Raw genomic sequence first — 26,351 nt, 5'->3', positions numbered from 1 at the left:
TTTGTTGGGCTAGTGTCTCTTTAATGCTTGTTCAATACATTTACCAAACCATAACATCGTGTGTGCAACATCGTGGCGTGTGTCGGTGTCTAAAACTTCTAGCAAACCCACCCCCTGCCCCGGCCTGGGAGAAGTCACAAAGGGGTGGAGAAACAGGTGGTTACCGCCCCCCACATTTTGAGCTATAAGAAGGTGGGGCAACCTCATGATCTCCTTCCCTCACCCCCTCTTTAAAAACATCTTCTAGCTAAGAAAATATATAAAGCACTAAAAGGTGAAACATTCAATTCCCCTTTCCCCACCCACCCCCCAAACATCTCCTAGACACATAGTACAATACAATCAAATGTAAAAAGGCCTCCAAGCCCAGCCAGGCGAGCACTGAGAACAGGATTAAACCCTTCTGCCATGGATACAAGAGGGGATGAAATCTGCAAGGAGCTGCAGAGCCCCCCTTCCCAGCAGCTCGCCCGGGGGGGACGCACTGGTGCCTCACAGTGGTAATCAGATAAATAAGAACCTTCTGTGTGTAGCGATTTTGGTTTTTCTTCATTTAAAAAAAAATTTACAAAAAAAGGTAAGTTGCAAACTTACAAAACAGGTTAGTGTCACATTCTCTCCCCAAACTTGCTCTTCAAGATGAGTTAGAGAAAAAGAAAGATGCGAAAGCTGTGGAGAAGCTAGAACGTGGCTGGGGATTCAGGCCCCCCACAAGTTTCATGCCTAGCGGTGCCCCCTGAGATCTGCTTGGCCCACGCAGACTGCTGGGGTCAGCAGCAGGGACGCAGGGTACAGGAGACAGGAGCGGCAGGGTTTGCAGAAGGGGGATGTTAGCTGAAGTCAGGAGCATCCCTGGTTAGTTTTGACACAGAGATTGGAGAAGGGGAGGGGGGGCTGTTACAAGACAACTCCAATTCCCCTCCTCCCTGGGAGACATTCACACCCCCCACGCCCAGGCCCTCTGCTCCCAGCGATCACACTTAACATGAACTTTCAAAAGGCCCGTGAAATTTGGCTTTAAAACATTTACAGCAACATTAGGGCTTCTGAGGTCCGCCATGGGGTGGGGCTGGGGTTGCCAGCCCAACCACCCCCACCAGGCAAGGGAGACTGGGCTGGCATGGGAATGCTCTAGCAGGGTTGGGTCACAGTTCCACACCCCATGCAGGGAGAACCCACTCCATGCTCCACTGCTTTGGAAGGCAGGAAAGCATCAGTCCAGTCCAGCCCCCCCCAGCCCCAATTCAGCTTCAAACCTCCCTTAATCTGGGTCAAGAGATCGTGTCCACCTGGGAACCTGGCATCTCTGTGGGTGCAACAGGACAGTTGGGACTTTAGTTTTGAGGGGCACAAGAAGGAGACTAATAGCAGCTGGGGGAAGGGCAGTCAACTGGGATACAGCCCCCCACCACTATAGCAGCCCCCCTCCCTGGCACATGGTCATGCTGTCAGGGGCATCACTGGGGTGTATGACTCGCAGACTCGTTTCACTTGTGCCCTCAGCCAGAGGATGAGACTCCAACTGGCTGCCAAACAACAGGGAAGCAACTGGATGCTACCAGTGATTGGAGCCCCAGTCCAGGCTGCCCATAGGAGCCCTGGGGCGATGCTGCAGTGGGGTGGCCATTGCTGCATCACCTGACCAGTGTAAGGTACCTGCTTGACATCAGGGAGGGCAGACTGGTCCCCTTTCCATCACTGGGGCGGACAGAAGAGGGCCGTGCCTGTCCCGACACAGAGGCTGTGGGGGCAGTGGCTGGGCTGGGGAGAGAGGCAAGGAACAGCTATCCTGTAGCACACCTCGGCCCCCAGCCACAGAACCTGCTCCCCACCTCTGCCAGCAGTGGGGATTACAGACCCTGCCAACCCACGATCCAGCCCCCCCTCCCCCTGTAGGGATACAGAGCAAGAGGCTGGGGCCTGTGTGCATGCAATAACCAGACGGTGAGTGTCTGTGGTGCACAGGATAGGAGAGGCAAGCACTCAGTGTAACCCTTTCCAGTCCAGGGGAAATTCCCTCCCATCTTGCAGGAAGCTGGCCATGCAGAGCTCATTCCAATCTTACAGTGCCTCTTCCCAATGACCCATGGCCAACAGGGCCTTGCCAAGCCCTCCCCCCTTCCAATGGGTTGCGATGTGCGATGACTGTGGGCGATCTCCCCTCTGCAAGGTCCAAAGCACCTGCTCCAAGTCTGGCTAGAAAGGGTTAACGCGGGCCGCCTTCAGAACTCCACTTTGCATGCTGGGAAGGTCTCGTCCTGCATGGCCACTGTACTGTTGCTGCCCAGCACTGTGATGCCCAGCTCCTGCTGGCGCTCGTGGGTTTCCTGGTACCATTCGTGCATCACCAGCGAATCAAAGGTTGGGATCAGGGTCACCTGAGGAGACCAATTTGAGAGTCACTCGGAGGCAGCAAGGTCTAGTGGGTCTGGCCCTGATGGAGCCAGGGCACCAGGGCTTCTATTTCTGCCACTTACCTGCTGGGGGACCCTGGGCATGTCACATCTCTGCCTGTTTCCCCTCTCCCCCCCTTTGTCCCGTCTGTTTCAGACCCCAGCTCCTTGCAGTGCGTCTGCGCAGCACCCGGCCCATGGGGCTCTGATCTCAACTGGGGACGGGGCACTGCTGTGTTAAACACTCTGGTGGGGCAGACGGAGGCCGGAGCAAGGGGAGGTTCTGCCTCCCTCAAAATATGGGCACAAACAGCCTCACCACGTCTCCAGCTGCTTCTGCCCCAGCTCAAAGCCACCCTGCCCCAGCCGCCAACACTTGTGCCAAACAGGGACACTGAGGCACACCAGTGATTACCCCCCAGGTGAGGTCACAGAGTTAACAGTTCAAAGGTCAGGGCCCCTCCTGCCTCAGGAGAACCCAGCTGCCCCTGCTCCAAGCCATGGCTACGTGGCCGAGCCCCCTACGTCGACACGCATAAGACCACAGCTTTTCCGCCGGCATGGTACCGCCACCTCCCCCACAGAGCCGTGCCATGCCAACAGATGCAGCTGTGCCCCGAGTGTAGGGTGACCAGATGTCCTGATTTCATAGGGACAGTCCTTTTTTGGGGTCTTTTTCTTATATAGGCTCCTATTACCCCCCCACCCCACCCCAATTTTTCACACTTCCTGTCTGGTCACCCCACCCGAGTGCCTCTGCACAGCGGGGTTGTCGGGATTAGCTGTTCTGGCAGGGGGCGATCCCCCCCCCCCCCCCCACTCCTCACCGACACAGCTACGCCGGCATAACTCTGCTGTTCAGACCAGGCCAGAGTCCAGTTCCCTGGTGGCCTCTGCTGAGTCCCCCCTCCCGCTACAACCCCCCACAGCAACCCCCGCCCCGCCCGAGCCAGATGCCCCGAACGATACACACCGGGGACTTCTTGGATCCGGCCAGTAGGGGGAGCAGGTTCTCCCCACAGGACTCTGCCAGGGGAGGAGGCGGCCAGCAGCATCCACAGCCAGCTGGATGGCACAGCCCATGCAGTGGGGCAGCAGTCCCGGCTCCCGCTCAAGGCAGAAACACTCCCCCCAAGCAGAGGGCTCGGGATTGGAGCATGGGGCAGGGATATGGTCACCCGAGACCCCAACCAGGCCCCCCCGCAAGCCTGCCTGGCCATGCTCAGCGCTGCCCCCTGCTGCTGTCCTGCCAAGCCCCACCTGGACATCACTCCCCCAGTGACGTTTGCCCGCCAGCAGCGCATCCAGGATGGGTCGCATGACACCCTCTTTGACATGGTCGTCTCCGCTGATGACGTAGCAGAGGGAGCGGATCCGTCGGAAGAACTCCTCGTCCACCGTCCTGGCGCTCCAGGAGCCAGGGATGTAGGCCAGGTCCAAGTAGATTGGCGGCTCAGGGGGAGAAAGGGCCTTGGAGCCTGAAATTGCAAGACGGGGGACCTTTTAGACACAGGGGGCAGGGCCAGGGCTCCAGCAGGGAATGCCAGGCGGCCCGGTGCACAAGGGCCACACTATTGAAACATGATCAGAGATTTTGGGAACCTTGATTTCGGGCATCGCAGAAGGGCTCAATTTGTGCCCAGTGCTGAACGCCAGCCCACAGTCTGGCCCTTCCAGGCATCTCCCATTGGGACACCCAACAATGGCCAGTCACTTGACACATTCGATCCAGGATCCCAGGCTCTCTCTTGCACACCCACACCTGCTAGGGCACTTCCAGCACTGTCTCTTTACTGGAGTTTTAACTAGATTTTAAATCCAGCATCTCGCTCCCTTTGCTATTAGGGATGGTCACTCTCTGCATCTGGCTGAGCCTGGCTGTGCAGGGAATGGGTCACTAGCTCCCTGGGTCTGCAATGCAGCAGGGGGGCTCCAGAAGCTTTGCAAGAGGCTCTTCTGGAATCCACACATCTGGGCCCTGAGTTACGTGGGACTCGGGCTCACCAGCACGCAGGAACACCAGCCTTTTAGTTCCTACGCGCTGCAGGATTCCCCAGGATCCAGACAGCCCAGGCCAAGCCCCCCCCCCAAACTACTGTGCTCACATGCCTCAACTCAGCCCCGAAGGAGCCAACATCTGGGGCATGGCCACCCAGTCTGTGGCACACTCCCCCGGAGCAAGAGCAGCTCCCACCTGGCACATGCAAACTCTGGTGGTGCCATGGGCACCGACAGCAACGCAGCTCATCCCACAGGCCAACACACACCCGCAGTGACTGCCTTGGGCTGCAAGGCCCCATATATCCTCCACCCCCCGAGCCAGCCAGTCCCCTCTGCCTGGGGCTGGGTTAGCATGGGAGTGACAGGCTCTGCTCCTGGCCTGGGATCAGCTGGACTCTACGCCCCATCCCCATTCAGCGTGACCGCGGCAGTTACCTGCGGGAGATGATCTGCCGGCTCCCGAGAGCGGCCTGGCCCCAGCGCTGCGGCTCTTGAGCGATGCTCTGGTGTCCCCGCCGGCCACGAGGCGTGGGCCCTTCTCCATGGGGGTGCCCTTGGCTGGGGGAAGCGTCCTGACCTTGTCTGCTGAGCCCATGGCGCCTCTGGCCTTGCTGCCCAGGGTCGAGTGTTTGGGGTTTTCGGCTTTCTGGGACATGGGGGCCGAGCCCAGGCGGGAGGGAGTCCTCTTCACCTTGCTAGCGGGCTCCTTCTTCCCCATGCAGGCCTGCTCTGAGGGCACAGCCTCTGGATCCACCATGCAGATGCCAGGTTGGGCAGGAAGGGGGCAGGGGTCTTTCAGGGGGCCAGGAGGAGGGTCTCTGGCCCGGGCAGGGCCCCTGGCCAGGTGCTCCGACTCTTCATCTGAGTCCAGCCCGCCATCGGCCGTGATGGAGGGGCAGTCGTCGGTGGCAGGAGGGATGTCTGAGTCTGAGAGCGTGGGGAGGGACTCGCTCCCAGAGGTGGGGGGGGTCTCCGCGGCGTGCGGCGGCTGCAGCCGGCGGCCCTGGCTCCTCAGGCCTCTCCTCTGGGCCAGGGGCTTGGCCAGCTCCTGGGAGAGGTCGCTGTCATTGGACAGGTCCCGGGGGCTGACGTTGAGGGAGGGGGGGCGCTCTGACTTGGGGTGCTCAAACTCGCAGGGCGATACCAGGCACAGGTCCACGTCGTGGGGGGAGTCGGAACGGCGCCCATGCCGGCGCAGTCCGTCCGCCCCGTCGCTGCCCAGCTGGGCGTGGTGGCAGGGCTGGATGGGCAGGGACAAGCTGCCTTTGCCCACCGAGGCATCTGGCTCCGGGGTCAGCCCGCCCGCCTGCGGCCGGTTCAGCTCCTCTTGGGGCGACTCGCTCACCGGGGGTAGCACCTGCTCGAAGGAGACCGACAGCGACTCATCCACCTCGGTGGAGTGGGGGGAGCCCACCTCAGCCGGCAGCGAGGGGGTGGTGATGGTGGGCGAGACGTCAGGGAGCTCGTCCTTGAAGGGGCTGAGGGACAGGCAGCCCGCCTGCTTCTCCTGGGAGGAATGACAGGAGTTGAACTGTTTGTTGTCGTTGTGGCCCGTCGTCAGCTCCTCTACCATGACTGCGTTCTCCACTGGGGACTGGTGGAATGGGGTGTGCCTGGCACTGGCCGGCCCCGAGCTGGAGGGGGACATCATCTCCAGGGTCTTCTCCTCGGAGCTGCCGCATGGGTCCTCGGCGCCCTCCTGGCAGTGGTTGAGAAGCCCCGTGGGCGTCAGGTCGAAGTCCACACTGTGGTCGCTCTTGGGGGTCTTGGCGAGGGGGGAAGGGGGCCAGATGGCCTTGAGCGGGCTAGTCTCTAGGTACCGGAACCCCTGGGGGCTGTCCAGCTCTTCTGGGTCAAGGCCGTTCTCCTGGCAATCCATGGGCCCCAGCCCGGCACAGCCAGCTGGGCCCTCAGTGCCACCACACTGCCCAGCCTCCCCGTTCTCCAGCGGGGACGGCTCCAGCTCACTCTCCGCTGCGGTGATCCCCTCGTCTGTTGACTCCTCCTTCTGCCTGGCCTCGGTGCCCGCCCATGCCGCCTCCTGTGTCAGGGCCTCCAGGGACAGTGACTTGGAGCCTTCCGACCCACCAGCCTCAGGGCTCGGGGGCTTCTTGCCAGCTGCACCTGCCTCCTTGGCCGCTTTGGCCTTGGGCTTCTCTGGCTCCTTCTTGAGAGTGGATTTCTTAAGGCTCCCTGTCCTGAGGGCCAGCTTGCGGGGCTCCAGCCCAGGTGGCTTGCGGGCAGGCGGCTTTGCGGCCTTCCCCTCAGCCTTGCTCTCCTTGGCATCCTTCCGCAGCAGCTCAGCTTTCCCCTCCCTCTTCACTGCCTTCACCTCCTTCCTGCCATCCGCCTTCCCCTCGGCGCCATCTTCCTTCTTCAGAGGCCTCTTCTCCTCCTTCCTCACCTCCTGGGGCAGGGACTCTTTCTTGGGCAGGGCCTTCTCCTTGCTCAGCTTCAGCCTCACATCCGGCTTGAGCTTCTCAGCTGAAGAGTCGAGCTTGGCTCTGGGCTCCTCGGCTCTCTCCTCCTCTGGCCTTGCCTTGGCCACCTCGCCCGGCCCTCTGGCCTTCTCCTTGGGCGCTGGCTTCACCTCCCTCTTCTCTGACTTGAGGGCTTTCTCCTTGAGAGCCGGGGGCCCAGCCTCCACCAGGCTCAGTCTGGAAGCAGACCGGAGGCTCTCCTTGGACGCCGACTTGAGGCTCTCCTTGCTTTCTGCCCTCTTTGGCGTGAGCTGCTTCTCGGGACGGGGAGCAGCCAGCGCCTTCAAGTCCTTCTCAGTGACCACCGGGTGTTTCAAAAACTCCAGGTGCTTCACCTTCTCCAGCCCCTCCAGGATCCTGCCCTGCGGGGTGCAGCCTGGGAACAGGACCCGGATGATCTTCTCCAAAGGGCTGGCGGGATGCCAGACCAGCAGGGCGCAGATGGAGGTCAGGCACTGCAAGGGCAGCTCCTGCTCACTGGGGTGGCCGTTGCCGGACCAGTGCTGCAGCAGGAACTCCAGCTCCTTGCTGCCCCGCACCGGGTTCAGCACGTACATGTCCAGTCTGCCAACACCCATCTTTTGGAACAGCACCGTGGGCCCCACCTTGGGGCCGCTGTCCCTGCAGAGTGGGTTGGGCCTGATCCCCAGCTTCTCCAGGTAGCGTAGAGTCAGGCTGGCTTCATCACAGCTCTTCAGCACCCTAGAGTTTCCCTCAATACCCTTCAGCTTCTCGGACGCATTGAGGAACATGACGCCCAGCTCGGGGGAGATGAGGTTCTTCACCCAGTCCCCGTTACTCTGGGAGCCCTGTGAGGAGGGGTCCTCCTCTAGCTCAGCGACCTTCCTCTGCAGCAGGCTGTTGACCCCCGGCAGGCTGTCCGTGCCGATGTGCGTCACCAGGATGGAGTCAATCCGGTCCAGGTGGCGCACCAGCTTCCAGAAGGAGGATTTGGGGTTGGAGCCCCCGTTCACCAGGACGTTGAACCCGTTGACAGCAAAGAAGGCTGTGTCCCCCCTCCCGCCGGGGAAGACGTAGCAGCACGGCTTGGAGAGCTTCAGGAAGCCCACCATGGTCGGGGGCTCCAGCAGGTCAAAGGGGGACTGTGGCTCCAGGGACTCCGAGAGGTATTCCACAAACTCCTGCAGCCCCTCCATCTCCGGCAACATGCAGCCTGGGTTGATCCGCAGCTCAATGAAGTCCTGGAGGTTGTACTGCTCCAGGCTGGAGTCCTGCCACTCCCCAAAGTCAGGGCAGCTGACTGTCAGGCTGGCCTTGGCCGAAGGATCTGCAGAGCTCAGTATCTCCCCAACCTAGAGAGAGAGAACCCATGGTCAACGCCAGCACCTGGCTGAGTTCAGTGTAAAGCGACAGGCTGCTGAGTCATCCCTTGTCAGCCGATCCAGAGCTCCAGCCTGGCCATCCCAGGGGTTAGACAGACACGCCACCTCCGACCCGGACTGAGACACGAGTTCCAAGAGGGGTGAGGCCAGTCGGCAGCCACTAGACAGCCCCACCCTGCCCTCCTTCACCAATACGGGGAAGGCCATCCCATAGCAGGCTTGGCCGTGACACCGCAGTGTCACTCAGCTCAGCATCATTTCCCCTGTGGTCTGTGCTATCAGATGATTGTGCATGGGGGCGATCATCACTGCGAGCCCAGACTCTTCCCTTTGCATCCTGGGAACATGCCCCACGAGCGCAGAGGGCAGCAGCCCACCTACCCTGCACCCGATCCTCCAATTCCCACCCCTGCACTTCCTAATTGAGCAGCCCTGGCTGCTGGTGTGATTCAGAGCGCGCTCCCTGCTGGGGAAGGAGAGATGCTACTGCCGAGCAAGGCCACGTTTGCACAGAAGCGTGGGCCTGGGATGGGGAGCAGTTCCAGGGCTGCTGGAGAAGCAAAGCCTTGGCCACACACAGCAAGGGGACCTGAGGCTGCCAGACTTCCAGCAAGACTGAACCTGCTGCTACGCCTGCTAGGTGGTGGGGATGAAGAGGCCTCATATGGACAGTTCTGGATGCAGCACTGAGCAACAGCCCAGCTCCATCAGCACCACTAGAGAGTGGGACTCCGCCAGCCCCACGCCCTTCCCACAGGGCTTCGCTGCTGGTGCCTGGAGCTGCACATTCAGCCAGTTTACAGCCACTCCAGCTGGGGCTCAGGATCCATGGGGCTAGTGAGAAAAAAGTGACTAGGGTCCAGAGGGGCCCACAATGGAGTCACCTTCACTGCCAGCAGCCATGTCAAGGTTCTGCAATGTTTCCTCCTGCAGCCAGAGGTGGAAAGGCACACGAGCCCTGAGCCGGGAGAGAGAGACACACATGTCTCCGCATCAGACAGTAACGGGATTACCCAGGCCTCTCCCCCAGCCCCATTAGGAATCAGAGCTGCCTGAAGGAAGGTGTTTCCTGGCCCAGAGCTCACGGCCACGAGGGTTAGCCACCAAGGGACGGATCACGGGCACGGTGCCAGGACACACCTCTTTGTCCGTGAAGATCTGGATGAAGTCCCGCAGAGAGAAGCAGCCTGTCTGCAGCATCAGCTCCCCGGTCTGCTCCACGCAGGGCCCGGTGAACACCAGCAGCTTGTGCTGGGACACGTCCGTGATCAGGTTCCGCAGCTGGGGACCGAGGGCTCGGGGGAGTGAGAATGGTTGAGTTCAGCTGTCCCCACCCACCCCTACCGCGCTCGGGCCCGCCACCCAGGCACACCGGCCTACACCAGCTCTAGGGGATCTTTGCTGCCACACAATGGAGCAGAGACCAAGCCCCGGGGGGGGGGGGGGGGGGGGGGCGGGGGAGGAGGTATCTGCGGGGGAGGTGTTTGGGCTGGGGAGGGAGCAGGCGCCTGGCCTGATGGAGTGGGAAGGAGGAGGACAGGACGTGAGAAGATCATGGAGGGGAATGCAACCCCTACACTCCTGCAGGGTGCTCTTGTGGCCAGTGGCCTGGCACCTCCTTGCCCCCCCCCCCCCCCCCCGAGATGGTAAGGGCCCCATTGGAACCCAGTTCCCTGCCCACCTGCTCACCTCATCGCACAGGGACTTATCCGAAGGGTTGAGCAGCACCAGTGTCTCCAGGACATCTCCCCGGTGGTGGAGGGTCCGCTGACCTGCCCAGGAACAAGAGGCCTCGGCGTTGAGACCAGCTCCCCTCCAGGTTTTGGCCCCCACTCCCTCCAGGGAAGGGCCAGGCTGGCCCGAGAGCTGCACAGAGGGTGGCTGCCCAGGGCACAACGAACTCATGGAATGGCGAGAGGCCGGGCAGCAAGGAGCCTCCAGATAGGAGCCTGGCAGCATACCATGCAGCACTCAGCTGGCATGGTCTGCCCCAACGTATGCAACCCGTCCCAGAGCAGGGAACCCCAGGCAGCTCTTGGCTGACCCAGGAGGCTGTTCAGAGCATGCACAGTTCACCTGCCTTCTGGACCACCGCTCCCCTCTGCAATGCCGCAGCACTGCCCCCCAGCACCTCTGGGACCCTGGGCATGGAGAGCACACCCGGGTGGCGTTTCAGGGAGATGTCTGTGCCGGACAGTAGACAAGGCTGGCTAAGGAGACAGCTGTCAGGCAGTGCAGTGCAGAGACAGCTGTCAGGCAGGGCGCAGGGAGGGGCAGAGGAAGGCCAGTCTTGGGGCTAAGGCCCTGGAGCCAAGAGATCTGGGTCCCTGGCTCTGCCACAGGCTCTGAGTAGCTTGAAGCAAGGTGCCAAGTCTGTGCCACAGTTTCTCCACCCAGGAAGCAGGGCGATCCAAGGCAGGCCCTGGAAGGGCGGTGGGCGAGTACGAGAGAAAGGGGTACCCGTAGTTCCTGACGGAACACACCACAATCCCAGCTAAAGCTAGAGGTGCCGGACGGGATTGGCGCGCCGGCAGCTACTGCAGAACCCAGCTACGACGGAGTTTGCCCAGCACAAGCTCTGGCCATCCCCAGGCAAGACCAGTCATTCTGGCAGCAGGCAGCCTCCCCAGGCAGGGGACACAGGCCCACACACAGACCCCGCTGCTGCATGCCCCCTTCCCAGCCTCCCCCACCCCTTTCAGCCAGGCTGAGGCAGGAGTTCAAGGCTGGAGGCACGGCCGCTGCAGGACCCCACTGGCCGGAAAGCAGAGCTGTGAGCCCGGATGCCACAAGAGGCCAGCAGATCTGCTGAGTCGAAGGATGAGACTCCCCTCCCCCCCACACACACACTTCCTTCCCACTGCGGGGGGGAAGGAAGGAAGCGGAGGGGCTGACTCAGCCCACGAGGGACCCCCCACCCCTGTGCTCTGCTCCCGATATGGCAACAGCACAGGAGCCGGACAGGGATTGTTTTTAAGCTACGAACACAACCCTCTGGGCTCCCTTACCACTCTGGCTGGAATGGGAAACGTAGCAGCCTTGCTAAGTGGCCGGCTCTGCCAAGGCCCCATGGGTACCTCGGCCCCTTGCCCCCATTACTCTCAAGGCCCTGGGGGTCCACAGATGGGGAGAGGGAGGCCCTGGCCTGAAGAGCTTAAATGGAAAGCAGAAAGAACGCACATCTTACTGATTGAGCAGGGCCCGTGGAGGGGAAGTGACTGGCCAGGTCACCCAGGCATCAGCAGGAGAGCTGGGAACCACACAGACCCCCTGCATGATTGACCATAGCGGCCACTTCAGCCTCCCTTCCCCCACTGGCCCCCCCACCAGAAGATAGGCCAGGCCCAGAGCAGCTAGATGACTTGGCCCTGCCAGTCCACTGCAGGGTTGGGAACACACCCTGGGAGCCCTCTCCCTAGGCACCCTCTCCCTAGGCACACCTGAGTGATTCTCCCCTCCACGAGGAAGGTCATGGGCCAGCAGAGACCCGGGCCCACACGGGGCTGGCCCCTTGCAGCCCCAGCTGGAGGGCAGCGTTATGACCACTGGCATTTCCTGCTCTGTGCCCGGACGATGCGGCCCCAGCTCAGGAAGGCCAAGCGGACAGAAGCTGCCTTCCGGAGGCCATCAGCGCACCACCACCTCCTCCCTGCAGGCATTGGGGGGGCAGACTCCACCTTTATTTTCTGGGGTTGTGGGGGGTGGTCCAAGGCAGCACAAACTGCTCCCCCAGCCCCATTTTCCTTCCCAAGGGTAGAGCTGGGGCATGGAGCAATGCGTGTCCAGGGACCACCGAGTACCGCTTCTAAGCCCCTCCCAGCCAGCAGTTGCATGGGTCTCAGCTCACCCGACCTCCCAACCGGAGCAGAGACTCCCAATAAGCCAGAGACCCAAGCTCTGTGCCCCCGGGCATGCAGTCGGGCACCATGCAAATGGCATCTAATGCAGACAGCTGCACTGCCCTTCACTAGAGGGCAGCAATGGGGCAGAGAAACAGCTCAGTGTGGAGGAAAGGAAAACAACCAGGAAGCCCAGCCCCCTAGTGAACTGGGCTGGAGGCTCAACGGGTTTAGTGCCCCAGGAAGGGAACCGAATTGGCTTTAACTCCACATGTGCAGCGTAATCCCAGAGCATGGAGGGAAGTGGTTCCATTGGGCTGCTAACAATCTGCTCTGCATGCCCCAGCTCATGGGGCTCCAGGCCCACGAAGGCCAATTTATGGTCTGGGGGGCAGGAAGATCCGAGGCACAATTAGGCCACAGGGCACCTCAGGGTGTTGGTGCCAGTGAGCTGAGTGGTTTACTACAGCTCAGTCCCAGGAACGAAGAGAATTCACAAGCCTGCCAAGCACAGGCCTGTCGGGGGTTAAATTCTGCCTCCCTGAGCCAGCTGGCTGCTGGGCTGAGTGCCTTGGGGTCTGGAGGCCTGTACTCCACAGCACGGGGGAGCTGAGTCGCTAAGGGCTGGCCTGGGACTCAAACCCACGTTCAATTCCCTGCACTGCCAGAAACTGACCCTGGGCAAGTCACTGACTCAGTTTCCCCATCTGTACAACCGGGCGGGGAGTGAGGATTTCCCTGCCTCACAAGGGTGGGGGATGGGCTGAGGGGCTCAGACACGAGAAAGCTGGACCCATTTAAGCCAGCCCAGTATCATTAGATCAGACCAACCTCCCAGTGCCGACGCAGCTGTATCAGAGTGAAGGCATTTCACACCCTGCTAGCTATTCCCACACAGGAATGGTCTTAAACCTTCCTGGCACGTGGCACCTTTACAGCACCATCCCGTTGTAACAGGGGCCACTGTCCATTTAGAGACGTCCCCTCCCAACCCAACCCACAGTTAAATCAGAACAAAAACGGTTCAGTCCAGGCCTGAGCACCTGAGCTGGGCTGGAAGCTGCAGCCCCCCCGGAGTGGTCCATAGTCCCTTCCACCCTTGGCCTCCCCCAGAGCAAAGGCTGATCGAGCACCTGGACTGGAAATGGGACACCCCTTGCCACGCCCATGTCACAGGGCCACCGAGCAGCTGCTGGCAAGCAGCGATTCCGTTACTGCTGGTCAGTGCTGCCTCTGAACCAGCAGCCGGGGGGGTCAGCGGCTCCCTATCTGGTTACCAAGCCCCCGAGCCACTCAGCCCCGTGCACAGAAGGGGCCTCTGAGTGCAGCCGCCCTAGTTTCCAGAGAGCTCGTTTGGAAGAGCAAACAAACGAACCGTAAAGGAAGTACCCGGGGAGGCTGGTCTGGCCAGACTGGAGGAGCCCGCCGGAGACACCTGGGCAGGAGGGAGAGCAAGGCGAGTGCAGCGCTGGCTGCAGGGAGCCCATTTCACGGCCAGGGCACCCAGAAGGGATTTTAAGCTCACGGCTTTGGGGTGTAAGCCAGCCCCTTAGATCTTGAGCAAGCCAGACACAGGCGGATGTGGGACACCAGCCCACAAGGGTATTTCTTCCACCTTCCTCAAATGCATCCAGGGCCAGCCGCTGCCAGAGACGAGCCCGAGGAAGGGCTCTATGCAGGTGCCTGCATTCGCAGCCCAGCTCCGTTACACGCACGGCAGCCTGAGCTGGTCAGGAACGAAGGCATTTCTACTCTCCCATGGCCAGTCACTTCTGCAGAGAGGCCCGTAAAACCCTCAGCACACTAGTTCCGGCAAGGAGACCCTGTGCTGGGCTGCAGGCTGTCGGGACCCCTGTGCACGGCCCAGCCCCTCGGACAGGATCAGCGGCTCTTCCAAGACCGACAGCGAGGGAACGACGCCACACAGCGCTAGCCCACGAGCCACCTCTCCCTGCGCCGCGGTCACGAGACAGCCACACCAGCAGGGAGCAGAGCCAGGGATCTCCTGGCAGCTGCCCCAGCCCCTTTCCCCTCCCAGCCAGCAGCTGCACGGGTCTCAGCTCACCCCACCTCCCAACCGGAGCATGTGCCACAGCCCAAGTAGATCACAAGGCAACAGATGAGCCCCGACACCAGGCCGGAGCCAGCAGCTCAGCAACTAGCTGCACAGAGCCGGCCTGTTCCCCGGCGCGGGAATTCACAGGACCAGGGATCAGACACGCGTCCAGCCCCAGCAGCAGCCCGGGGCGGTGGGGACAATAGTACTGATGGAGCAGCCCTAGGCTCTCCCCAGGCTGGACGCGTGGAACACGGCAGTGTACGTGCTGGTCTCTCTCTCTCTGGCGCCCCATTGGTAGCCGAGGCTGGGGGAGGGTTTTACCCATAGCAGCAGCACTAGCTGGTGCCCACATTGTTTGAACCCAGCCCAACCAGTGCCTCTGCTCTCCCTGTGCCACAGGAGAGGGATGCTACCAGCACGGGAGGCTCTTTAATCTCCTTGGGGAAGGGGCGCTGTTCCGTCTGTACAGCACCTAGCACCCCCGGCAACAGCCACGCTTCTCCCCGCTCCGGAGCACAAGGTCTGGCTTCACCTCAGCCAGCCTGCAGGGGTTATGCTAGGAAAGCACAGCCAGGCCAAAGTCCTGCTCCACCCATTGGGGTCCTCGAGCTCTTCAGCCCCCCGGAAAGGGGATAGTCCGCAGGACCCAGCTACGCCTGACAAGCAACAGGGAGCTCAGACCCTCATGCAAGAAGCTCCCTTCCGTGGATGCCTTAGAGAAGGGCATAGGGGAAGCAGTACCAAAGTGGATTAACCCCACAGTGGAGCAGCAGGGATCCCCCCAACACTTGTGTCTAGGCACAGATGTGGTGAACCAGCGGTTCCCCCCCTACAAGATGAGCAGGGGAGTATCTTGCTACAGCATGGTTTTGACTTGGAGTCAAGACGTCCCACTGCGAGCGAGGTAGACGGAACAAGCCCGTTCCTCGATCGGGGAGGGCCGGCTCGAGTCTAGGCACTGCAGCTGAAGGCGGTGGGGCAGCGCAGCCAGAAGCCAGCCTGGGTGTGACAAGGCCTCACTGGAAGGTGCGTGGAGAGGGCCGCCGGCCCATCCTCCCAGCCCGGGAACCCCTCTGCGAGCAGCTCCCCAGGAAGAATGAGCGCATTTGTCTGCTTGGAGGGGCCAGGACAGAGGCATCAGCTGAGGGAGAGCACACGCAAGCAACTCTGCACAAAAGCAGCTTTGTAGCCCTGGCTAAATGTTTGCCCAACCCAGCAAAACACCATCAGGAGAGGGCAAGGTCCGGGTCTGCAGCCGACAGGCAGCCCCCGGAGCGACCCCTCCCCACACAGCAGGAAGGACTGCACTGCCTCCGTGTCTATTTCCAACTCCCTGGGCAGCCTGGCCAGAGATACAGATTGCAACACGAATTAAACACCCAGATCCAGGCCGGGCATGCGTGGAATGGGTCACGTGAGGTTTCTGCTGATGCCGAGCAGAACACAAGCTCCCAGACGCTGCATCTGCTGCTGGATGTGTCCGGGCACACGTTGCCATCTGCTCCTGGTGGGCATAGCCAGCATGGATCCAAGTGTCATACAACCCTGCCCTCCCACCGCAGCCCCCCAGAAACCGGAGCAAAGGGGACCAGCCCTATGCACCCCCTGCCTCACAGGGAGCAGTCAGGAGTTGAGATGCTCAGATACTGGGGGGCACTGGAGTACCCCAGACAGGTTATTTCCAGTGCTGCTTCCACAGCAGGGTGGGTGTGTTTGTGAAACCCACCCCCAGCTCACGGCAGGGCCCGCTCGGAGCAGAGCTGCTGCCTCACTCCAGCAACATTCAGACAGTCAGTTGGGTTTGCAAGAGATTCCCCCCGACACCAGAGCAGGGCGAGTTCTGGGCCAAGCAGCCTGGAGAGCTCCTTTAAATACTCCAGGGATGAGTGAATTCGCAGGGTGCAGGGACAGGACAGTCCCTGGAAATTCACACTGCGGAGTACCCATCTGAAAGCAGCAACGTGCAGACAGGGGGCCATCTCCAGCAAGGTGCCAAGCCCACTACAGCTGGGCTGCTGTTCCCGGCAGAGGGCTGGGCCCCTCACAGCCCCCTCGGGGACTGCACAGCTGGGAAGGTGGAGACAGGAGAGGCCTGGCAAATCGCCCTTACCTTTCACGATGCTGGAGAAAGTGGCCGAGTGCCGGGACACAAACAGCTTCAGCTGCTCGTCCAGGTTGCAGGAGGCGAGGTCGATGTCCCAGCAGCGGATCCCTGGGGGGAGAAAGAACAATCAGCACCCACAGTTCTCAAAGGGGTGCAGAGCCCACCCCACCCCAACGCTGCCAGGAGAGGCACAAGGCTCACGGAGACCAGCCACCGCTGGGATTCCCAGGGGCTGATCTTGGCTGTGACACTAGCCCCGCTGGGCAAACAACTTCACCCGCAGTGGCTTCTGCCTCCCTGCCCACCCGTGGAACGAGGCCAGCTGCCTTGGCACGGGGTGAGCAATCGGTCTGCTCTGAGGGCTTCACCCCTGGGGAATGCAAGCACTGGGGACCCTGCGCGAACTTGGCTACAGGGGACAGGGAGAGGACATGCCTAGCTGGCAGGGCAGATTCCTCTCCAGCAGCACGGGCAGCGAGTCCTGGGGAGAAGGCAGGACCTACGGGACATCCTGGGCTATCAAATGGGTCAGCCCCCAGCCATCTCCTACTGAGCCATTTAAGGAAGAGCTTTCCCAGCACCCGGAGCAGGCCCCTATAGGGCCCCCTTTGCCCAGGCAGCTGCAAGGCCAGGACAAGCCACGGAAGGGGAACCAGGACCAGCAGAACTGCCCCAGATGAGGAATATGCTGAGGGGGGAATGGGTCAGCAGGGAGCCACCTAGCAGTGGGTCTGCTCTTGCTCTCCTCTTGCATGTGGGGGGAGGATCAGTTACCAGCCAGGTAAGCCGGGGGAACCAAGCCCCCCTGCCAGGGTCTTTAATCCCTGGCACAGCACTGTCTTGCGGAACAATCCGGATCAGGCAGAAAGGGCTGAAAAGCAGCCGCAGGCCCCTGCGACAGCCTCCGCCAAAAGGGCATGCCGCACCCAGCCCCATCCGGAGAGAATCCTGCCGCCTTACAGGGACCTTCGTGCCCCACGCCGGGGGAATGGTGCCCTACTCAGCTAGCAGCCCGAGGAGCAGGGATGGGAGCTCTGCCCAGGGCTCGCTGGCCCCTCATGGCAAGTTACAGGGAATACACAAAATGGACCGGAGGGAAGAGCATGTGACCCTGCACTGTAAGCCCTCAGGGTCACACAAGCCGCTCGCAGCCAAGGCAGGTGCTACTCCCCGCTCGGGGACAGAGCGGATGGCCAGGTTACAGCGCACGCAATAGAACAACCCTGCCGTGCACACAGAGCCCTCCCCACCGCCATGCGGGGAGGGGAAGGGGTTATGCAGACACACGCTGTGCAATACGACGCACTTGCCGTCACTTCTGCAAGAGCGGGAGGGAGAGAGAAAGTGACTAGAAGCCGCAGCCCCTGTGCTAGGCCTGCTCCCAAGGGCTGATCAGAGTGAGTGGCACTAAAGGCTTGTGCTGACCTCCCCCCGCCCTCAATCCCACAGGCAAGCATAAGCGTTCCCAGGCAGGGCCCACAACTCGCCTGGCTAGTGTCCAGCCCTGCAGGCGTCGCCTATAAACATGAGCAGCTTTTAGGAGACCAGAGAGTTCCTTCAATAAAATGCGGCATGATCCGGGCGCCCTGACAGCTCCGCACAGCTGCCCCAGCCCAGGGCACAAGCTGCTGCCACTGGCCCCCATTGCTGGAAGCCCCTCAGGTTCCTCATCCTCCCTCTTGCCTGGCAGGGTGTGTCCTGGGACAGACAAGTCTGGGGGCCTACGAACAGCCACAGGGGAGGAATAGGCTTCCGGCTCTGGCAACAACAGGCCATTTCCCTCTGCCACTTGGCTAGTGAAAGGGCAAAGTGCCAGCAGATATCCACAGGGGCCGGGCTAGTGAGAGCCGCTCCCAGCCTCACGAGGGAAAGGTCAGCGCAGAGCAAAGGTAGCAGGAGCCCCCCCGTGCCAATCGAGGGAGCGTCGAGTCAAGTGCTGCCCTGAACCCTTGCCAGAGAGAGAAGGGACTTGTGTCCAGCAACGGGCAACCCAGCAAGCCTGGCCTTTGGAGCAACAGCTACTAAGGCTGTCCTGGTGTAACGGGGCTGTGTCGATGCTCAGCAGCAAGGAACATGGAGATTCCAGCCGGGATCCCGACTCCTGGGACATTCAGCCTAAGGCAGGTTGGACCCAACAGGCCAGTGCTGTGCCACCCGACCCTGCCTCAGCGTCCTGAGAACCCAGGCCTCAAACAGGAGTCCAGTCGCTCTGGTGAGGGTCTGAGCCGCTCCCCTCAGTAAGTGAGGGAGTCGGACGCTGCCGTGCTGCAGCTGACAGAGGAGGAATTGCCCAATCACGCATGGCCCCCCAGACTGCTGCAGTCCCAGTCCACAAGGCAGCTGCACGGCCTGTGCCTGCGGGAGCTTTTGCCTCCAGCCTCTCTGCAGAACCTGTCTGGCAGAAAAGAGGTAGTGAGCAAAGGCACTTCTACCTTCCCTCCCACCGCCACAAGACTACCAGGCTGGCTGGCACAAGACACAGCCTTTTCCATGTCTGCATGGACCGCCCCTCTAGTCCAGCCCAGGGCCCCTCTCGCCCCCTGATCTGCAGCTGCCCCAGTGAGATTCCCAGACCGACTCTTCCTCACAACCCAGAACTAGAGACATGAGCAACAAGGGCGGCCCAGATGCCATGCAGCCCGACCAACCAGCTCCAGCTGCGTTCCAGGCTAGGAGTCAGTTTTGCGGCCTTCTTCCAGAGTGACGGTCCCTCAGTCTCCTTCCTGGGGGTCACGGGTTCAAACCCTGGCCCAGATGAGTAGCGGCTCAGTCATTACCAGACGCTGTTTGGTGGCCCCCATGGGAGTTCAGTTGCTCACAGGCAAGCTCCCCAGGGACAGCTGTTCACATCACAGCACCCTTGGCCTGTTCAGCCCTTGGTCTCTGCCAGCAAACAGGAGCCCCCCTTGCCAAGCAGGGCTACAGTGTGCTGGCAGGGCAGTTTAGGGAAGCTGGCACGGCACCAGCTGTGGCTAAGTAAAGCTCAGTGACGATGGCTGTCACTTCACCTGCATTTGGAGTCGCTGACTAGTCCCTGCTCACATACACTGACTGGGTTAACACGGGTCTCTTGCAACGAATTCAAGTCACATCCTGCTGCAAAGCAGGGTCACTCTGCAACTGGCTCCCACACCTCCTTCAAGCAGAGTCTGGAGGCCAGGCACCACACAGCTGGGCTCTGTGCTATTCTGCAGCTCAGCATTTACCAACCCATCCGACCTGCCCATCTTCTCCCCAGCTCCTTACTGCACGGAGACTTACTGGAACTGCTCTGATCTGCACAAGGCAGCAGAGCCAGGCTGCCTCATTCAGCACCTGTGACTGAAGAGGCCTCTTGGGGGCACAATACTAGGACGGCCCTGCCTTTCTCAATGAGAGCCTACGCTGCAGAGACCTGCGCAAGCCGGGGATGACCCAGCTGCATTGCATTCTGCCTCCTCGGCCACCCATTCCAAGCGGAGAATTTGCTGGGGCAGCATCCGGCCCAAAACTCACACCGCAATGGGGAGAGTGTTTTACTGCTATGTGAACTCAACCAACATGCTAGGAAACCCCCCTGACAGACTGTAGCAACAGCCCAACGGGGCAGGAACTTATCGCCACCTCGGCTGTACACAACACTTGACTACAATCCCTTCGTGGCTCGCTTCCTGTTTGGTGTCAGGAGAGAGGCCTGCATGACAGGGCAGTGTGTCAGCCGGAGGCTGAGCTCATCATGGGGCCTGGAAAACGGAAAGCAACATCCACAGCAAGCCAGATAAGAACAGAGCCAGTGCTAATAGTGTCACCCAGGCTTTTAAGTAACTTAAGAGGCTTCCCCTACATTTGCATTAGAGCTACTGGGTGACTGCCCGCCAGGCCAAAAGAGGGACAGCTGGACCACCGGCACAGTACACTATGCTAGCTAGGCGTGGTATCAGCGTGCTTGCAACAGAGAAGAGATCCGGAGTCTGCCCCCAACCCCGTCCCTGATACTTTTGTCCATGGAACTGAGTCTCGAGGCTTGTAAATAGTCTCCTGTGAAATCATCAACCCTATTACACTGAAGGGAAACTGAGGCATGGATGTCCAGTGACATGCACTTGGGATGTGAAGGTCAGTTCCTAGCAAAGCCAGCAATACAGCCCAGGGGTCCGAACTCCCAGACTCCTGCTCTAAGCAGAGTCCCCCCCACCCCTCCAGTGGTGAACAGAACCCACTGGGATGACTGCTGAGTGAGGACAGGTCTGGCTGCCATGGGGGGTGGGGAGGGTGGGGGGGGGGGGGAGAGAGAATCTGCCATTACATGACTACGACCATACTAGGTCAGACCAAAGGTCCATCTAGCCCAGTAGCCTGTCTTCCGATAGTGGCCAATGCCAGATGTCCCAGAGGGAATGAACAGAACAGGGAATCAAGTGATCCATCCAGTCACCCACTCCCAGTTTCTGGCCAACAGAGGCTAGGGACACCATCCCTGCCAAGCTTGGCTAATAGCCATTGATGGACTGATCCGCCATGCATTTATCTCGCTCTTTTTTGAACCCTGTTGCTCCCACTCGGGTAGGGGACAGGACACCAGCAGGGGAAGAGCCCATGGCAATTTGGACAGTTCTGAGATGTGGGTCAGATGCAGGGTGACCAGGGCCCCCAGAGCAGCATGGTGGGGAGACTAGGTCCCAGTAGGCTGCCCCGCAGACAAAGGGGGACCTGATAACATATCTGGAGACAGCTACGGGCTGTTATAAAGAAGATGGTGATCAACTGTGCGCCACGTCCACTGAAGGTAGGATGGGAAGTAATGAGCTTCATCTGCAGCAAAGGAGACGTAGGTTAGATATTAGGAAAGACTCTTCAACTCTAAGGATAATTAAGCTCTGGAATAGGCTTAATTAGTCCCATAGAGTCAGAGCATCTATGGCATTTGCCGCATTTCCTAGATGCCAGGACCGGTGACACATGCCGACGCCCCAGCTGACCCCCAGCCCCGGCTGAGTAACATCCTTCTCCAATTCAGGTTTGAAAATGAAAGGTCAGAAGGGGTCACAGCCCAACTCCCTTCAGTCACTGGCTCTAGAACACTCACGGTGAGTCAGCTCGAAGACACCAGGATCAGATCCCCCTGCTGTCCACAGACAGCTTTATCCCACAGCTCAGAACTCCTGACCCTCACCAAGCGGCTCCTCAGGGAAAGGAAGCCAACCGCTTACTGTGGATCTGCATTTACTGCATCTATATATATTTAGATATATATTCCCCCTTGGGCAGCCTCCCCAGAGAGTTCAATGAACCTTGGTTTATAGCTGCATGCTCCCTGCCCCAAAGGGCTGGTGGAAATCTTCACAATTAGACTTCTGCCCCCTTCCTTACAGGCATCCATTTTTAAGCATCCATGGCCCTTTGAGTCAGCACCAGGTGAAATGCACAGAGCAGCTCACTCCTCAGCTGCTGCTTCAAGCTCCCTTAGACATCACATGCTGTTGGTTTCTTTGCAGACATAACTGCCTGAGGCTTTGGGGTTCAGTCTTGGCTCTCCATGCGCCCCCACTAGCCCTTCACAGCTTCCTCAGCCCCTGGGGAGGACAGAGCCACTCTGCAGGTCTGGCTGGGACATGCCTGCCTCATATGGGATGTTAACGGAGGTGGGTCAGGAGCGTCTTTAAAGGCAGCACCAAAGACGTGCCTTCAGGTTCCCACCACATTACAGGTTCCTTGACGTTCACCTCTTAAGACAGGTGCACGCTTGCTTCCCCTGGAGGCACGCACCTTGCAGGAGTGACTCAGCCGCGCCGGCCTCAGCCAGACAGAAGAGCATTCCCTCCGGCTGTGAGCGCAGCCGCCTTCCCGGGCTGTTCTGTAAGAGGCGGCACGTACAGCCATCAGCTGCGTTAGAAGCGGTGTTCCAAAAGCCAGCAACAGTCTCTGCGTGTCTCTGCGCTCTGCCTCCCCAGCTACCAGACGCCCTTGTACAGCAGCCATCTGTTCATTCCTGTCCCACGCTGGCCAGTCACACTAGCCAACTGGGCTCCTCTCCCCCACCCCAGGAGAGTGGGTTTGATCCCTGCGGCCATAATGCTTCAGGAATTCTAACCCCAGTTCAGCAACAAAACACAAACCCCAGGCCCCTGTGCGGGGATTACAGAGAAGCAGCCTGTTTCACTCCCATCATGTCGAGTCCCTGGAAAGCAGGCTCCTGAGTAGTGATTTACAAACCGGCTTAGCAGGCAGGCCTCTTGCCCATCGCATGAGCCACCAAGACAACAAATGAGGAAAAATACCAATTCATTCCCCCACCATCCCCCAAGTCTGTAGAACGGTCCTTCCAACCAAAGGGAGATGGTGCAAGATTAGGGCATTAGAAGCGATGGGGGGGAAAAAGATGCAGAGTTGCACAAACCTTGCTCAACATAACTGTTTTGGCCTTCTCAGGCTGCTTCCTCAGTTCATGCATGGTAGATACATATATTTTTTTAAAGATCACTTCCAAATTTGTGCCCCCTTCCTGGCCTTGAAAGCACCTTCCGCAGAAGGAGACACTAACTCTTACCCTGCTCCCAGCACCTCAAGTCTCCAGCATTTAATACAAAAAGAAAAGGAGGACTAGTGGCACCTTAGAGACTAACCAATTTATTTGAGCATAAGCTTTCGTGAGCTACAGCTCACTTCATCGGATGCATTCATTGGAATGCATAATGCATCCGATGAAGTGAGCTGTAGCTCACGAAAGCTTATGTTCAAACAGATTTGTTAGTCTCTAAGGTGCCACTAGTCCTCCTTTTCTTTTTGCAAATACAGACTAACATGGCTGCTACTCTGAAACCTAGCATTAACACAGTTTATGCCAGTGCCATGCTAAGAATGCAGAACCCCAGCAGCCAGCCAGTTCCAAGACTGGAATTCCTTGACATCCCGTTCCAGGCGAAGGTTTTAATCACCGGTTCGTTAACAGTAAATGCAGATCCACAGCAAGTCCTTGGAGGAAGCCATGAAGCAGGTTTAATTACAAGTCATCCCTTCCTAGTTTCAGCTGGCAGTTTCCTCAATCCATGCTGGCCCACTATAGCAGAACACACCCGACAGACCAGAGCTCCAGATCACTTCCCGATGCCAGACAAGCTTCTCCAGGCAGACGGCTCCCGAGGCCCAGTGCAGGCCAGCTGCCCCATCCATCATGTCTGATACTCCCCCGCCCCGCTCTAATTTCTTGAGTTGAAAACAGGTCCCAGCCCATCTCAGCGTTAACAAAGCAACCCCCAACCTTTGTCTGTTGCTGCTATGCTCAGCACCACGGGCCTCCATGCATAGGGTGCCGAGGTGAAAGTCTAGAGGGGGAAATGGGATGGAATTATACATATGCACTAAGCAATAAAAGCGTGCGAAATTCACACAGTTGGGGACAGACCTGCTATCACCCCCACCCATGTTAAAAGCACCATGAACTGCCCCCCCATAGGAGAGATTCCCTTTAAACATAAGCAATAATCTGGGGGGGCAAGAAGGGGGGAAGAGGAGGGCTGCACTAGACCACCACAACTGGATTTTGCATACCTATCCCCCACCTAGTCTGAAGTATCAATGCCCCCCCCACCCCCCAACCATGCAACTCAGCAAGAAAGGAAAGGAGACGAGGTGCTGCAATGAATCGAGGGGCGCTACACCCACACACAGGGCATAGCTACATCTGGGGGTGTTGCACCTTGCAAGTACGTAAACCAAATGCAAAGGGGGAATTGCCCCAGTGCATCAATGCACACAGAACAGCACAAAATGCAGCAGGACAAGCGGAAGATCCGGGCCACGCTGCCCAGGGGGGGTGGGAAGCAGGGCCACCCACCAGCGCATAAAACAGCACCCCAGGGGAGAGCCCCTGCGGAATTAGGGCATGGGGCACCAACGCGGACAAGAGCAGCAGAGGAACGCTGCATGGTGCACGAGTGCGGCCTTATACCCTGGCGCATGGGGGAGCCCCGGGAAAGCGGGGGGTGCCCTGGACACAGGAGCTGCGCGCACCGGCGCAAGGGGAGCCCCGGGAAAGCGGGGGCGGGCGGTGCATTGGGTACAAGCAGGACAATGAATGGGGCCCGCGGCACCTCGGCCCGTGCTGCTTGGGGGCTGCAGCGGCGCCCGGCCGGGGGTGCTCGGCGCTGCGCGGGCCCGGGCGGGGCGCTGCTCACCTCTCTCCAGCGCGGCCAGCACGGCGCCCAGCAGGCCGGGCCGGTGGCAGCCGCCGCCCACGATCACCAGCAGCGAGTAGCGGCGGGGCCCGCGGGTCGGCGGCGGCGGCTCCCCGACCCGGCTCGCGCGCTCCACGGCTCCCGCCGCCGCCATCTTCCGGCCCGGGCTCCAGCACGACGTGCGGTGGCTGGCCCCGCCCCTCCCCGCTTTTACGTCGCCGCGGCGAAAGCCCCGCCCCGCTGATATCATCGCCGGCCAATCAGAGGGCACGGAGAGGGGCCAGGCTGGGCGGGACTCTTAAAGGGGCCGGGCACTAGGAGGGGACAATGGGGGTGGAGGTGTCAGAGAGGAAAGACCAGGGACCAAAGGGGGTGGGGCTGGGGGCAGCATAGATTGGGAGCTGGGGAGCTTCAGGGCTTGGGAGACCTGGGGGGTATTGGGGTTGGGGGGGTATCAGGGTTTCGGACATTGGGGATGGGGCATCAGCACTGGGGGGCATCCGGCCTGGGGGTATCAGGGCTGGGGGTATCAGAGGTGGGGGCATCGGGGCTGGGGGTATTGGGGGTGGGGGTATCTGGCCTGGGGGCATCAGGGCTGGGGGTATCGGAGGTGGGGGCATCCGGCCTGGGGGCATCCGGCCTGGGGGTATCGGAGGTGGGGGCATCCGGGCTGGGGAGGCATCAGGGCTGGTGGTATCAGGACTGGGAGATCAAGGGGCATTTGGGGCTGGGAGGCATCAGGACTTATGGAGACTGGGGGGCATTGGGGACTGGTGGGCATCAGGGCTGGAGTTTGGAGGAGTATCAGGGCTGGGAACTGGGGAGGAAGCGGCGCTGCTCCCGCAGGGTTGCCATAAGTACAGATAAAAAGCACTTAAGTCTAGATGCCAAGTACAGCATTACAGAAGTACATAGGAGTACAAGTATGCAGTGGAGATAGTATTTATGTGTTTAAAAGTATACGTGCAAGTATTTCCAGCTCCTGTATTCCCTGCGATTGTCTAGTTAATATATGGACAACTACGTAAACTATAAAAGCACATAGTGGAAGAGAAAGAAAAAGAGCAACAATGACTTTTTATTCATCTACACAAGGCAGCACGGAATAAGAATGAAAAAAATCTCTTACCAATGTAAATAAATGTATAAATTTCCTTTCTGTTACTTACAGCTAGGTAGCTTTGGATGCAGTAGCTTGATCATTATGCTTCAGTAGGTTTTCACAACAATCCAGACCTTATTAAAAAACCCAGGTCCTTTACATTTTTTCTCTAATCTTGATTCTGCAGCCAACGCAACTTAAAAAATGTCTGGGATACGGAAGCAGCAACAAATGACTTTGTACTTCTGCTAGTCACAGCTGTATCACAGACCAAAATATTCCGAAACCGTTTTCTAAGTCCTGCCTTCACATTTTCTACCAAGCAAGAAAAAAGCCCTGGCAGCCAGAACTCAGGGCCTGAAGCTCCCAAGCCAGGTTCTAAGGGCCAAACAGAATATGGGATAGTGGGGAGGCAGGTGATTGTTTCCAAAAACTATTTTGAAAAGGTACTCGAAGATAAAAGAAAGTTATCCTTTCTGTACTTTTAGAATGTATTGAAATACAAGCACTAAGTACAGAATATGTAAAGTACTTAAGTACAAGCACGTAGAGTACTTTAAATACTTAAGTACAAATGTACTTACAAATAGGTGAACGCAGGGTTGGGAGCAGTGGGGGCGTCAGAGCAGGGAGCTGGGGGGGGTGGGGGGAGCATTGGGGCAGGGACATTTGCAAAGAGCAGTACTCCCCACTGTGCCCATCCCTAATGACCTCTGACCTTCCCATAATATCTTTCATTCCCATGCATCCTGACTGTCTACTCACAGCCCCACCAAAATGCAGCCACTTCTGGGGAAGGAGTGGGACATGCTGCACAAGGCCGACCCCATAGTCAAGTGAAACCAGAAAACATACAGGCGGAGTGATTTCTCTACCA

The 26,351-nt window shown here is 59.4% G+C and overlaps 1 protein-coding gene across 1 annotated transcript; it reads right to left on the bottom strand.

Moving 5' to 3' along the window:
• Positions 1 to 24,549, bottom strand: MAP1S (microtubule associated protein 1S). Its single transcript, XM_075123344.1, has 7 exons — positions 24,373 to 24,549; positions 16,226 to 16,327; positions 9,907 to 9,989; positions 9,358 to 9,498; positions 4,830 to 8,187; positions 3,654 to 3,871; positions 1 to 2,378 (listed from the first exon to the last, which is right to left on the bottom strand). The coding sequence occupies exons 1-7, from the start codon at positions 24,524 to 24,526 to the stop codon at positions 2,223 to 2,225; spliced, it is 4,212 nt and encodes a 1,403-aa protein (XP_074979445.1). The 5' UTR covers positions 24,527 to 24,549; the 3' UTR covers positions 1 to 2,222.
• Positions 24,550 to 26,351: the final 1,802 nt, after the last annotated feature.

This window comes from Caretta caretta, chromosome 25, assembly GCF_965140235.1.
Source record: "Caretta caretta isolate rCarCar2 chromosome 25, rCarCar1.hap1, whole genome shotgun sequence".
Lineage (NCBI taxonomy): Eukaryota > Metazoa > Chordata > Testudines > Cheloniidae > Caretta > Caretta caretta.
The sequence above is the reverse complement of the archived record's forward strand: the minus strand, read 5'-3'. Positions and strand labels throughout refer to the sequence as shown.

What these genes read in the sequence shown, in the direction of transcription:
- MAP1S (XM_075123344.1), bottom strand. Translation starts at nt 24,526, where the DNA reads ATGGCGGCGGCGGGAGCCGTGGAGCGCGCGAGCCGGGTCGGGGAGCCG. An exon ending in GCTGGCCGCGCTGGAGAGAG is followed by an intron (nt 16,328 to 24,372) that starts GTGAGCAGCGCC and finishes TTCTCCCCCCAG; the next exon opens with GGATCCGCTGCTGGGACATC. An exon ending in CGGCAGATCATCTCCCGCAG is followed by an intron (nt 3,872 to 4,829) that starts GTAACTGCCGCG and finishes TTGCAATTTCAG; the next exon opens with GCTCCAAGGCCCTTTCTCCC.